Below are 13,764 nucleotides of genomic sequence, written 5' to 3'. Positions count from 1 at the left end.
GGGGGGGGGGGTCGCAACTTCCAACAGGAGTCATTTGGAGGGGCTCTTGGGAAAAAAGGTTGGGAACCACTGACTTAGACGACGCATTGAGGTCCAAATTATGGTTTTCTCTGCAAAAACTGCTGGAAAAGGTAAGAGCTGAGCACCCTTATTGACCCATATGAAGCTGACACTACAGTATGTTGCCTTTGCAATAAATGGTGAATATCTTGGTGAGTACCCTTCATTCAGTGCAGTAGGCAATAGTAAGAGGGTTGGCAGAGATTATTTACTGCATAACAGCTTCATATGCAAAAAAAACCTGATTTAAATTATGTCTCCTTGTACCCATCATCTGCATTGGTATTTTAATTGCATGTGTCAACATTGCAGCAGCCAAGTAAAGTTATGGAAAATCCAAAATCTAGTGGAACAGTGGCATTTACAGCAAGCAATTAAATAGTCAAGCACCAGTTGAATCTGTGCACATTTTATTAATGTCAACCAAGGCAAGAGCGTTGTAAGTGTGTCTCATATGGCCAATGACAGGCCCACCTCTGGGCTGTTAATCTACAGAACACACTGAAAAGTGTATTAAAAGTGAAGGCACATGCATTTAGTGACAGCCATTGTGTCACCCTTTGTTCCAATGGATGCCACATTTATGTGACTGATTTAGAGTCGCATATCGAGCCGTGCTGCACCTCGCTGTGCTCACATTGTTCAAGTGCTTCCCTCTGTGTTTGAGTCAGCCTGTTCCTGAGCCAAATGGGTAATCTACTTATATGAAGGTCACATTAATGAAATGGTTCCCATCATTGTAGTGCATGGTGTGGCTTATCGCTTCTGGATACCACAGAGACAGCAATTATTCAGTGACAGGCCAACAGTACACCTAGGGAGAAATTGATCAGAAGTCATTTAGTATTATCCAAACAACACATTGTTCACAATAACAACACTGTATTTCTTGGGGAAAGGTTTTGTGAGCACATTGAGTCTGGTTCACGAACCACAATATAACATCATATTATCTGTTATAATACATCCGCCCAGGAGAATGGCTTGATTTTTACAGAATATTTCTCAACCCAAGACATCCTTGGGAATTGTTTGTCTTCAGTGGCATTTGTTGTTGCCCCCAGGATGACTAGAGGGATCTTTTTTTACTTGAATGTTGTATGAGAATGACTGTTTGGGCTTTTGTTTGCCTCTGAAGCTTTAGTGCGATAAACACATAATCTATAGTGACTATCACAATTGCAAACTGTCTACCAGGTTACATTTATTTTGCCAACATCTGCCTTTCTCTTTTTCTGTGTGAATTAAGTTCTTCCGCTGTTCATCTCTACCTGAAAAATCGGTTCAATTTTACTTTTGAAACCTTCGAAAACTGCAAACCTATGAGTTGCTCTGAGTCTATAAAATAACGATCCACCCTGAAGGAAACGTTGGCTGACCACATTTTCTTTTTTTTTGACAATTGTATTATTCATGCGGTAAAATGTGTTGAAACTCTGGGGTCAACAAAGACTAGAGAAGGGAAATAATTGAATTAAGTGTTACAGTATGAACATGGACTGAAGGCTATTAATCGCCTCCAGTCCATGTATATAACTCAATCTGCCAAGATAGCTTTTTTTTCCCAAAAATATCTCGTAACACTGACATACACTGTATAATACAATCTGACTGCCACAGATTATAGTGTGAGCATTACTCCCACAACGTTGTCACATGTTTCTCACTGCTGCTGGTAGTCAAAGTTTAAATGCACATCGACACACACACCTAATATGCAAAGATGAAAGAATAAGTGAGAAGGCAGTCACAGAATCACATGAGGGCTGTCACGGTGAGATGACATTATCAGATTAAATCATCCCTTGCCTACACACCGACAAAACTGGAATCCCTGCTATTTATGGCGGCAGTTAATCCTGCGGAGAGTGGTGACAATCATATCTGCTGGATATGATTACCCACTCGTACGCCTGATAGTCAGGCATAGTCATTAGCTGATAGTCTTACGTATCAGGACGAAATACAGTTGAATCCGTTCACAAGAACAATTTGTGCTGTATTTATTATCTAACCTTGTATATGGATATGATTCTTAGTTATCTGTTAACAAAATTGAGTTAGAATTTGAGTTAAAATGGTCTTGCTCATTCTTGCTGAAGGAACATTACATTCTAAATAATTCATTAGAGCTAGTTAAAGAAAAACAGTCCCAGATTTACACAAATTGATCTGCATTATTATGTTTTATTCATCATTTTTTTTATTCTATCTTTAAGAACCTGTCCTGTTCAGGGTTTAAGACACAGCCCAGCCCAAACATGCCATACCGCATATGTTGGGTACGAAGAAATGAAAAGAGACTGTGTTTGTTTGTTTTCCTCACCTTTGTCTTCCTTCTCGTGGACTGGTTCCCTTTGGATTAAAAACAGATCACAGTGGCTGTCTTTGAAGGTTTTCTCAAGCTGACAATTCAGCACGTTGAATTGTCAGCAGAGACCGGGGTCAGGACGGAAAAGCGCTGCGAGCTCGGTGGGTCAGGGACAACGTAAACTGGTCGGTTCCAATCAATAGAAGGATCAGCATTTTGATACAGAGGTCTCCTTGAGCCTCTGATCCCCGCGCTTTATCACTTAAAATGAAACCGGCCTCCCTACAGAGAAACCTCATCTCTGCTTCTCAAGCATTCTGTGTTGCTATTATTTAATATGTAGGGAGATCTGGCATTGATCCAAGCAGTTGTGAATAATTTATTTATGAGTTGTATTTTTCCAAAACTACATTATGCTCCCCTAGAGCAAAAATGGTTTACTTATTTATTAACCCGAAAAGAGCAAGTAATGTGCTTTATTGTTACAGTATCTGGAGAATGGAGTGAAATAAAAGTAAAATACTTTTGTAAGAAAGACAATAGGGATCAAACCCCACCAAGATCATTGGAAGAGGCCTGTTGTTAACACTAAAATGAAGATGTTTTTATTATTCCTTTTTGGTATAGTTATTTTTTAAATGTGACTCTTCCGAACAGTGAACTATTTAGAGGAAAATAAAGTCTCGAAAGGGATTAAAATCAAGCCTGACTTAATCAGATTGAATGTATTCCAAACATTGTATTTGTACGTATACCGATGTACATATACGTTGGCTTCTATTAGGACCCTTGTCTTTATCCTAACTGTGTTTATACTGTACCTGTGATATTGGAATATGGAACTTAATAGATTCCTCAATTATTTATATCTGTTGTCTTATGATTTATGTTCTTCTTCTTTCCAGGTTCCCTTTGGTTAGTGAGCTGGCTCCATTAGGCACACGGGTCGGGACTATTTTCGCTGCTGCTATCAATCAAACCATCTTCTACTCCATTGTTGCAGGAAATGAACTAGGTATGTAGTCCAGATAATATTCCATACAGTCATTTGCATGCATTTTTTTGCATTATGATACTTTGTCTCCTACCACTTCATTTAAACACACTCACTCAAATTATGGAAATGCTTCAATTAAAAATGTATTTGGTTCCTGTTCTTTATTTGTTATTCTACATTGAGCACACATACATATGTTTGTGTTTACCAATCTCGATTCAGTTTCAATATATCCAAAAACTGAAGTGGACCACTGCTAAAAAAGTACAATCATTAGAGCTAATGTTAATACATTAAATGTGAATCTAAAGCTTGAAAAGGGGACCAGACACGAAGCAGAATGTATGACGGCTGCAGATGTCGACAAACCATCACAGTAAAGAAAACTGTCAAATAATATGTGCTTTCACTCAAATCAGAAGATGCAGATTTAAAATATTCCTGGCAAAGCTCCCAGATTATTTTAAACATTGCCGTATGAACGTCAAAGCCACAGAAGAAGACAGCTTTGACACACTTGCTGCTGTAGACTGCTTTTCTCACTGAGAGTCTGAACATCTTAATTACACCCTGGGAAAGAGAGAAAACACCAGACAGGTGTGAGGTTAGCTCAGGTGTTTAAGAAAAAAGTAGGAGACGTAGCTGGAGAAAGCACAGTGTATTAGCGCACTGTCAGTCAGTAACCTTTTCCCAGCATGCACCTCAAGTGCTCCTGTAGTGGTCTGTGTCATGTGGAAACATGAGTTAGTGTCACTTTTCCTAAGATGCTCCTGAAAATCCCAGGCTCAAGACTTAATAAGAGTGCTATAAATCCACCTCCAGGCCCCCCGCAGTAATATTCTCAGAAAAAGCAAAAGCACTTTGAAGCTTGGCCTTTTCAGATTGCCACACAGGAGTTAGTGTCTGTCCATGCCAGTGAAACACATCTATTGTCTTTCTGTGATATTTCCTTTGTCAGTTCTCCATCTACGAAGTTCTTTTAAAAGTATTTAAAGAAGAGCATGTAAGCAGCCTATATTACAATATAAAGCTTTCTTTTTTAGTATAAGTATTTAGTATTTTTATTTATTCCTTGTTTATAATGTTACAAGGTGCTTTACTAATAGAAATAATATGAGACAGGCTGATAGAGAAAGTAGACAATAAAATGAGTAGTAAATACAGAATGAATATTAACATAATATGAAATATTTCCAAAAGTGTTCTCAGAAAGAGAAACATTTACAGAAGAATAATAATTACTTTATACAACAATATAATGCAGTTTGTATGTCCAACAACAGTTACTGTCACATAACTGTTTTTTCTTCTGCTTCTGGATAATTCAACTTCACATCGTTGCAGCTTTTTTTATATAATAAGTACAAAAAAGGCTTTATTGAGCTCTTCGCTTATGAACCAATTATCCTAGAGAAGAAGAGAGCCTGTGGAGGAGTATTAATGCATTCAGTTGTAATTCCAGCATTTACACAACATTGATTAAGTGCTGCTATCACGCTGAACAGAAAACCTTGTGCTAAAGTTTAACATTGTAAGTAACCATTCTGTTTATCTATTCAGTCTTTTGTGCTCTGACTTTGTCTGTTTCTAGGTCATTTTCAGGTTAACAACAGGACAGGTGTCATCTCAACAGCTAAACCTCTGGATTATGAAAATGTGACGAGCTATGTGCTTCGGGTCCAGGCTGACTCCATGTTGGTTGTCATGTCCAACCTGCGTGTGCCTTCTAAAAGTAAGAAACAGTGTTCAATAAATGGGTTAATGTGGAGGTTGAGCTGTACTGTAGAAATTCAGGGATGAATCTGTTCCAGGTGTTGCATTTATATTTAATCATAATAATCCCTCACTGTGACAGTACAGTTTAATGCAGTCATGGAAATGATATCCAATTTATTTTCCTCCCTCAAATGCATGTTCATGTGTAACGCAATTATGTAGGTTTATTTTACATCATTAGTTTGTACATATGTAGAGATTTTTACATTCTGCCCAGTTTAATATGAACCGTACAGTATAAAAATATACCTTTTAATAAACTTGATATGTATGTGTGCTACCTACATTGTTACATGTAGGCTGCATATTTGAAAACCAGTGTGTACATATATAGGTTTATAGTATACTTTATTCTAGTGTGGCCTTTCTTACTGTACTGATCCTTATGTATAATTGGTTGTTTATTGTTCCACTCCGTTGAACACAGAGCAGATTTTAAATTGACTTACTTTACTTAGGTTTATTTGTTTACTTTGTTCGTTTTCATACATGCAGGCTATGATGCGAGCAGTTTTGTACTTTGTGTTTATATTCATTTATGGAATTGCTCAATGCGTTTTCATAAAATGTGGTTATATTCTTGTACCCGCTCTGTGTGCATCTGTCAGTCATGGTGATTATTATAATAACCATGAAACACGATTTGTCCGTATCGTCAAAGGAGAATATCATAAATCCTTAACAACACTGTCCAAATCTGTTGTATCGGTCTAATGATCAGAAATGGCCCATTTGTTTTCACTTAACCAGAACTGCCCCAAAACGAGAGTGGGTGACAAAACATAAATCAAAGCAAATTGTCAGTTAATGCAGCTGTTGCTTGTCTTTGTAGTATAGGCTAATGAAACGGGGATAATTTCCCATCATTTCTCCCCTCAAATGCATTCGGGATGTTGAACTCGTCTGTACAAACACAAAGTAATGGGACATCTTCAAACATACTTTTCCTCATACCTGGCCGATTGCTTCTTCAAGTGGGCACGATTGTTTGAACATTTCAGAAAGTTATTTCAGACACACAGTAATATAGACGTAGCGCGGTCAGAAAGGAGGTCTGAGATGCTTTCTGATCGTCCACGAAGCACTTTTCTGAATCGAAATCATCCGACCGCACTCTCTTTGATAGCCATGCTCCAACTGGGATACCATGGGGTTCGTTTGTGGACAGAGGAAAGTTCTGTGAATGATGGATGAAGTGCTAGCTGGGTTTACACCTCCTTCTGAATCCATCTCTTCTCTACGTGCTCTTCTTCACTCCTTCCTGCAGCGCTTGTCTCTAATTACATGTAGATAATACTCAGACAAACACACCACTCACAACGCCTTATTAGATGGCTGTAATAGAGGATTGAAGAGCTTCTTTGGCATCTATAGGCTGACTTCCTGTTTTCAAAGTGTGTTTAGAGTGTAGAAAAAACAATTATTACTCACTTGTTTTACTGCAAGTCTTTCTACTCTCATATGAGTTTAAAATCAAAGCATTATGCACAGATGTTTTTATGTTGACTTCTTTAAGCCCATTTTGAACCTTGTTATGCACATAACCTACTGACTTGCAGTAATCCAGAGTGAGACTGTGTTAACATGTTGTTGTTGTTGTTGTTGTTGTTGTTGTTGTTGTTGTTGTTGTTTTTGTTGATGATGATGAGAATGAACTATTGGGCACCCTCAATATTAGTCTGCTTTAGCAGCAATCCCTCCTCCTAATGGACCGGTTTCTTTCATGCATCTTTATGTGTTAGTGAGTGTGAGACAGGAACGGTGTGCTACATTTATGTTTTTATATCCTGATACTCTGAGGATGGAATATAGCCGCTTTTTACAAAGACTTCCACCCCCTGGAGTCCTTCCTCTGTGCCGAGCACTCCAGCTTTTGTGCCAGTAATTTGATGTGCTGTGTTTTTGTTTGTCCAATTCCCCTGGTACATCCTTAGCTCCAATGCGACATGGCTTTACATTTTTGTATGCCACCAGAAGCAAAATGGTCCTGGACCTTGACACTGCATATTCTTTACCTAAACTGCAGTGTTGAAAGGTTTTTCTGCCGTATATATTTATGCTGCTCAATGCATAGATGTAACTGTGACAAATTAGGTGGCACAAATGTTATTGTACGCAGCATACAGTATGTGTGGTTTTCTTTTAAAGGGGCAGGATGAATATTTCACAAGCCTCACAAACAGGCCAGTTAACCAGCAAATGTATTGCTACAATACCAAATTGATTGACTCTTTCCACATTGTTTTCTCACAAGGTCTCTGTTTCTCCACTGCACTTGTGCAAATTGCTTGCCTGTTAAACTTTCAGAGCATTTTATTGATGGAATCCTCATGCACCAAGTAATGGGGAAAATAATGTCCTCAAATTCTCCAATAAAAGTTGCTATGTAGACCTCACTTAAAAATAATGACTTGGATGGCAAGGTTTCATCATCTTTTATTATTTTACTGAGCCATATTTGACTTAGAGTGTGAGGATTCTCAATAATTGGTTGGTAAACAGAAGACAAAATGGCTCAGTTGTTTGCCAGGTCTTCTTATCAAGGTCAGGGAGGGAGAAGTTATCAACACACTTTAGTCTTATTTTCTCGATTCAAAAGTTGTCCTTAAATCTATTGAAATAAACCTCATCATTGTTGACTCCCAAGTTTTCATCTTCTCCAAAATAGTTTTTGCATATTTCATTTTAATTGGTTGAGTAAGGAAAAATGTTTCTCTCTTCAACTAATCAATTTTAAACAGTTCTTGCAACAGATTTGCAGGTTAAAATTGCTGCTAAAGAAAGACGTGTTTTCCTAAATGTACTTAATTTACTTTTGGTCAAAGTAAAACTAAGTGTTCTATGTGCAGTGAATCTTCCCACAGAAACTATTTTCAGTCAGATTTCAAAAGCTGGGTGAATCTGATTCCTTCAAGTGAAAATGTATTAAATAAATGTCAGAAATATTCAAACCGGGCCTCGTCAGATATTAAATGTATTATAGTTAAATTGGTGACGGCTAGCCAATGACATCTTTGTTGAAAAATACATTACGTTTTTTCCAGTGATGAAACATTCTAAATATTTCTGAATTTTTTAAAGCTGTCCTTTGAAGTCGTGGACCAACTGATGACCATGGAAATATTATATTGAAATGACAATTTTTAGGCTCAGTTATGCAACTTTTGATTAGTGCCAGTGTGGCTGACTTCAGAAATGTCTTTATTCAACAGTTAGAGACCTTGCAGATATACGCTTGCTGTACTCGTCTGGTCCAAATTCTTATTTTGTAAAGGTTTCATTAAACCTTGGGTACCAAATGCTTGAAAAGGTACATTGAAGTACACAGAATGGAGTCGCGTCTCAACATTTGCAAATGAATTATATGTATTTATTATGTATTTACTCCCACATGGTTTGAATGCATTCTGTTGCCATTTGCTTTTTGCAGCTAACACAGCCAAGGTGTTCATTGAGGTGCAGGATGAGAACGACCACCCTCCTGTTTTCTCCAGGACCCTCTACATTGGCGGCGTGACGGAGGACACCAAGATCTTCAGCTCTGTGCTCAAGATAGTGGTAAGAAACATCATCTCCTGTTTTCATTTTTGTTGGTCTGTGCTCCCACCCCTACAATATTTACCCTGCAGCAAATGTTGGGAGAATTCATCCGATCTGCTCCTTGCTGCACGGTTTCATCGTCTTCCAATATCGCTGGCCCCATCTCTTCTTCAATTTCGCTCTCCCCACTGTATGCCTTCTCCAAGAGCAGGTGGGATCAGAGTGAGTTGAGCGATGTAATCCCTGTGTGTTCACAGAAGCATGGCTGGACATCCTGTCTGATTATCAGCACAAGGTGGTTTCACTTCATACTGTTTACTACTCGGTACTGTATGTCTATTTTCTGTCTGTGTGGGAGAGTGTTAGTGTGTGCTTGAACTTGTGTCTCTGTATACAGAGTCCTTCAAAACCAGTGTCTTCAATGTTGACGTTGAATGTCAGCACAACAGCTTACAAACATGGTTTCAGGATTTTGTTACATAGGGTGCTTCATTTGTAATTATACAGTATTTAAATACAGCCATGTAAGGGGAGTGATTTAGGGGTTGTCCTCTTGACTTTCAAAATCCTATACACTATGTGTCCCCCTCATCTCTATTGTGTCAGGTGGATATTAAAATTCTCCCACGCTCAAGCCACCAAAGCCTGTAACCATTATAACTAGGATTTTAAGACAGCATTACTTCACTGCCTGCTTTAATTAAACCAAACCTCTGCCTTCAATGTCAGTAAAACTGCATTCAGTTTGACTTTGCACAAACTACAACACATACATCAGCTGGCGGTATTTAATCATTTGTCTTCGTTCCCCAGAACACTACTTGTTTCAGCCTTACCAGGGCTAAGCAGCATCAGAGACGCGATGCTTTCAATTCAAATAATTATGATTTGTTGATGGCTGCTTTGTACGACAGCTAACATTGACCTTGAACCTGATTTCCAACTGTTTCTTCAGCAACAATAGAAACACAAATCTGTGTGGAGACTTGTTCTGTATTTGGATTCAAGGCTGTGTTTATTCCTCATGTGGTTGGTGTGTTAAGGTAAACTCTTTGTAATGTGCCTGTTTGTATGCACACAACACAACTTTTTCCAATATTTTGGAGGTGAAAGGTAACTTTATATATAATAAAAAAAGGTAACACTTTATATTGAGGTACACAAATTAACCATTAACTAGTTGTTAATTAACATGCATGCGTTTGAATGTCAGTGGACTGCAAATAAGTCAAGAAAGGAGCATGGCTGCCCGTTCCCTGGCTCTCAAAAGAGTTTGGCTGGCTGTTTAATCTATGTTCACACTGAGACAGTACAACACATAGAGAGAACAGTACACCGTATTGGTTATGAACAAGACTTCACTTTAAAATAGGGAACATGTTCTTAGATAGAAATACCTAATTAGAGTCAAACTACTAGCTTATTGGTTATTAACAAGACTTCACTTTAAAAAAGGGAACATGTTCTTAGATATAAATACCTAATTTTGAGTTATTTAGACGCAATTAACACTTATAGTTTCATGACTTGTTACATAAGAATATATCATATTTGTTAAGTCTTATTATGGGAGAATTACTATTCTTGTGGTACTACTGCCTTATTAGGCCCATATTGGGCAGCGCATATTAAGACCAAAACTCATGTACAACTGCCTTACTTACAATAAATAAGCACTAATTAGAGGGTTATTGAGGAAAAACTCAAGTGGCAGTGGTCACTCATCTCCCCCCTTTCTTAAAAAAAACAAAAATAATAGGCAATACATTGGTTACAGTAAAGACAATGCGAAAACCATTGGCTGCCAGGGCCTTAGATTTATTATATGGATGGTCTCAAATAAAAGTAGGTGTACTTTTTTCTGTTAATTAAGTGTATCTTTACTGTTTATGGTATAATCCTTAAAAAAAGGCTCTTGTAGCACACAGAAACATTCTTCAATAACTTGGTAAAGTAAATATTTTACTGCATTTGACAATATTAAACCTAGGCTTAGCATATATATTCAAGACCAATTATTAAATGTCAAGAGATAAACACATTTTACAAGATACCTATAAAGGTAATAAAATAATCCAAACACATTAATGCAGAAACAAAGAATATCAAAGAGATTATCCCAGGCATTATTTGAACTTCAACACAATAAATCACATTACAATTACATTAAAAGTGATTATAGGAAACACAATTGTTGCTACAAATACATGTTGTAATGCCAATTATTGTGAATTTATTTGAAGCCTTCAAGGTTTGCCATCGACACTGTAGTAGATTTATTCCTTAACCGTATATGTACTGTGTATACGATTTAGATGATAAGATCAAACAGAGAGAAGGTAATAATCCATCACGCGTGTGTATCCATGAACACGCACATTACATGTCACATGCCATGTGACATTAGAACTATGATTCACAGCTGACATCTTGACTTATCATAGCAGGAAATGCTAGGTGCTGTTTACAACATTACAAATTGATTAGTTTCATTTACATGTCCCAGGGCAATTTTCAGAGGCAATTGAATGAATTTGTAGATTCGTATCTAGATTTTGAGTGTGTTAGGCACAAACAGAAACGTTGAACAGTGATGCAAGTATCTGCAGATTCCAGATAAGTAGTGTAAAGCAAATTCTTTGATGATAAAAATCATTTAAAATAATGACCAATTTATTAATATGTAAAAAAAACTATTTTATGTGTGTTCAGGTGTACAAATAGCACTGAAAAGATCATCATCGGCTGGTTTCATCACCACAACCAGTTCAAATCCCTTTCCTGACATTCCTATAACTTGGAATGGACACCAAAGTGTAGAATTATGGGTCAAGTGCTATATATAATTTCCCCGGAGTCGAGGCTTCTTTGCAGTATGGCTCGTGTGAAGTGTTTGTACTTGACTTCATTAGTAATGAAGCTGAGAGCCTTTTCCTCTGGAGATAATCATTAGAAATAAAGCAAACATTTGGCATACTCTGACACTCCAAGTCAAAAATAGTATAATCCCATGACTTAGTCATGGCAGACATTCTAATGTAAGCAAATGAACTCTGTGGTGCCAGACAGGTTTGCTGTATTTGATGCTCAGATCTAATTTCAAGGGTGAAAGAAAATTCTGATTGCATGATTACGCTCTGCTCCTTGTATCACTTAGTTGACCCTTTTTTTAATTAGTAAGTAAGTGGATTCATGGGCGGCCAAAGAACTGCATGGCTCTTTGTGTTAAACATACTGAAAAAGCTTTTTCAACAACAAGCAGATTAGCTTTCAATTCTTAATGTAAACCATCAATATGTTTTCCCGTTGCTGTCTTATAATACAACGAACTTCCCTCAGTGATAGTTTTTCCCCCAAGTGTTCACAACTAAAAGGTTTGCTATACATACATGATGCTGTTACATATATTTGCTATGTTCTTCACTCAATGAGGATATCTCACTCTGCTGATTTATTCAGCTCTTTCATTGGGACTTGCTCCCCCCTACCCCTCCTCCTGGGATAGCTGGAAAGAAAAAAAAGAGATTGCTCCTATTTATCAGTGTCACTTGCTACAGACAAGCTCTCTGAAAATTGATGCCTGTGTGTGAGCTCACTGGCCATTCAGAATATTTGCCTCTGAGGTCGATAGGAGAATTCTGTGGTTTGTGGAGTGCTTTGACAAGCCTCGTGCAAATTATGATACTCATAATTTGTGGACTAAAAGTTTTTCTCGCCGTTCATTTTTGTTTTGATTTAAGGAATCGAAAAACATTGTTTAAATCAATCCTTAAATGTAATATGTTTCTCAAATTATTAGCACTTATTATGTATACTTTCATAATAACAGTGTATCAAATTACCCCCTCCAGCCAGGTGTAGTTTAACCTAATGTTATAATGGTTGTCCGTCAATGGTTTTGACATTATTATAGAACATAAGTTAACACCATGACTAGAGATGATGGATGCACTAAAGGCAATGCTGCCATAAAAAGTCCTATAATCAGACAGCTCTGATGGCCTGTTGTCATGACAAAATTGAATCGTTTTGATTTGTCACCTAGATCAGCGGTTTTCAAAGTGTGAAGTGTGCCTCCCTGGGGGGGCGCCAGAGAGCTTCAGGGGAGGCGTAGCGTGTGAAAAAAAATAACGAGAAAAAGATGAGTAAAGTGTCACTTGCACACTTTTGGCTGTCTGTGGAGACTGAGTTCCCCCAACTCGCCAAAAAGGCTGTAAAAGTGCTCATTCACCTCCACCTACCTGTGTGAGTGCGGGTTTTCCGCATTGACTTTGAACAAATTCAAGTACTGCTGCCAGAGGATGATCTGCGTTTATTCCTGTCTACATTGCATCCCTGCCAGAGTCCTGCACGGGTCTGATTTTCAAGACCCGCTCCCGCCCCGTACCCGCGACCGCCCCGCCACCCGCACATATTGCCAATTAGTTCCGCAAACCGACCCGACTTGTCGGCACAAGATCCGCAAACCGACCCAAACCTGCATATCCTATGAGCAGTGAAAACATGCAATTACTAACACACGCAGTTGCGTATTTGGCTCAAAAAGCGTGGGATGTTGATTATTTTCTCCATCTAGGATGACACCAAAAGCCTCCCAGATGTTGGATTTCGCTGTGGAGGAAGAGTTATTTACGCAAGAGAGCTTCACTTCAGCCATTTCGAATGTGGCGCGCTCAGCAGCAGATTGATGCAGTGCAGTTTGTTATGATTATGCGCGGTTCCGCGGGGGAGAGGTCTGAGGAATCTTTAAACATTAAATACAATTATTATTATTTAAATGTATTTATTATGCAACACTCGCGACCCGACCCGCATCTTCTTTCCTTTAGAACCGAACCCGGAAGAAAATGTTTGAAAAAATACCACCCGCGAATCACTTTTTTTGCGGGTCACCCGTTGGGTACCCGACCCGATGCAGGACTCTGATCCCCACATCATCCACCTGTGCGGATCGAAGACGCAGACTCATTGTTCCCACTTAAGTAGGGCTGGGTGTAATAAGGAGGCAAAGTTGACGTTCTGTGTGTTGCCGGGGGCATATAAGGATTTATCCACGATGTTGAACATTTTAATAAAAAAA

At 38.3% G+C, this 13,764-nt stretch overlaps 1 protein-coding gene across 1 annotated transcript in view; it reads left to right on the top strand.

Annotated features, from left to right (window-relative positions):
• Positions 1-9,335, top strand: part of pcdh15a (protocadherin-related 15a) — a 76,991-nt gene extending 67,656 nt beyond the window's left edge. The window contains exons 22-25 of the mRNA XM_010783224.1: positions 3,277-3,386; positions 4,960-5,100; positions 8,575-8,702; positions 9,291-9,335. Of these exons, the coding sequence (XP_010781526.1) occupies positions 3,277-3,386; positions 4,960-5,100; positions 8,575-8,702; positions 9,291-9,335 (424 nt within the window). The remainder of the gene's footprint in view (positions 1-3,276; positions 3,387-4,959; positions 5,101-8,574; positions 8,703-9,290) is intronic.
• Positions 9,336-13,764: the final 4,429 nt, after the last annotated feature.

Source organism: Notothenia coriiceps, unplaced genomic scaffold (assembly GCF_000735185.1).
Source record: "Notothenia coriiceps isolate Sejong01 unplaced genomic scaffold, NC01 NC01_scaffold00024830, whole genome shotgun sequence".
Taxonomy (NCBI): Eukaryota; Metazoa; Chordata; class Actinopteri; order Perciformes; family Nototheniidae; genus Notothenia; species Notothenia coriiceps.
The sequence above is the reverse complement of the archived record's forward strand: the minus strand, read 5'-3'. Positions and strand labels throughout refer to the sequence as shown.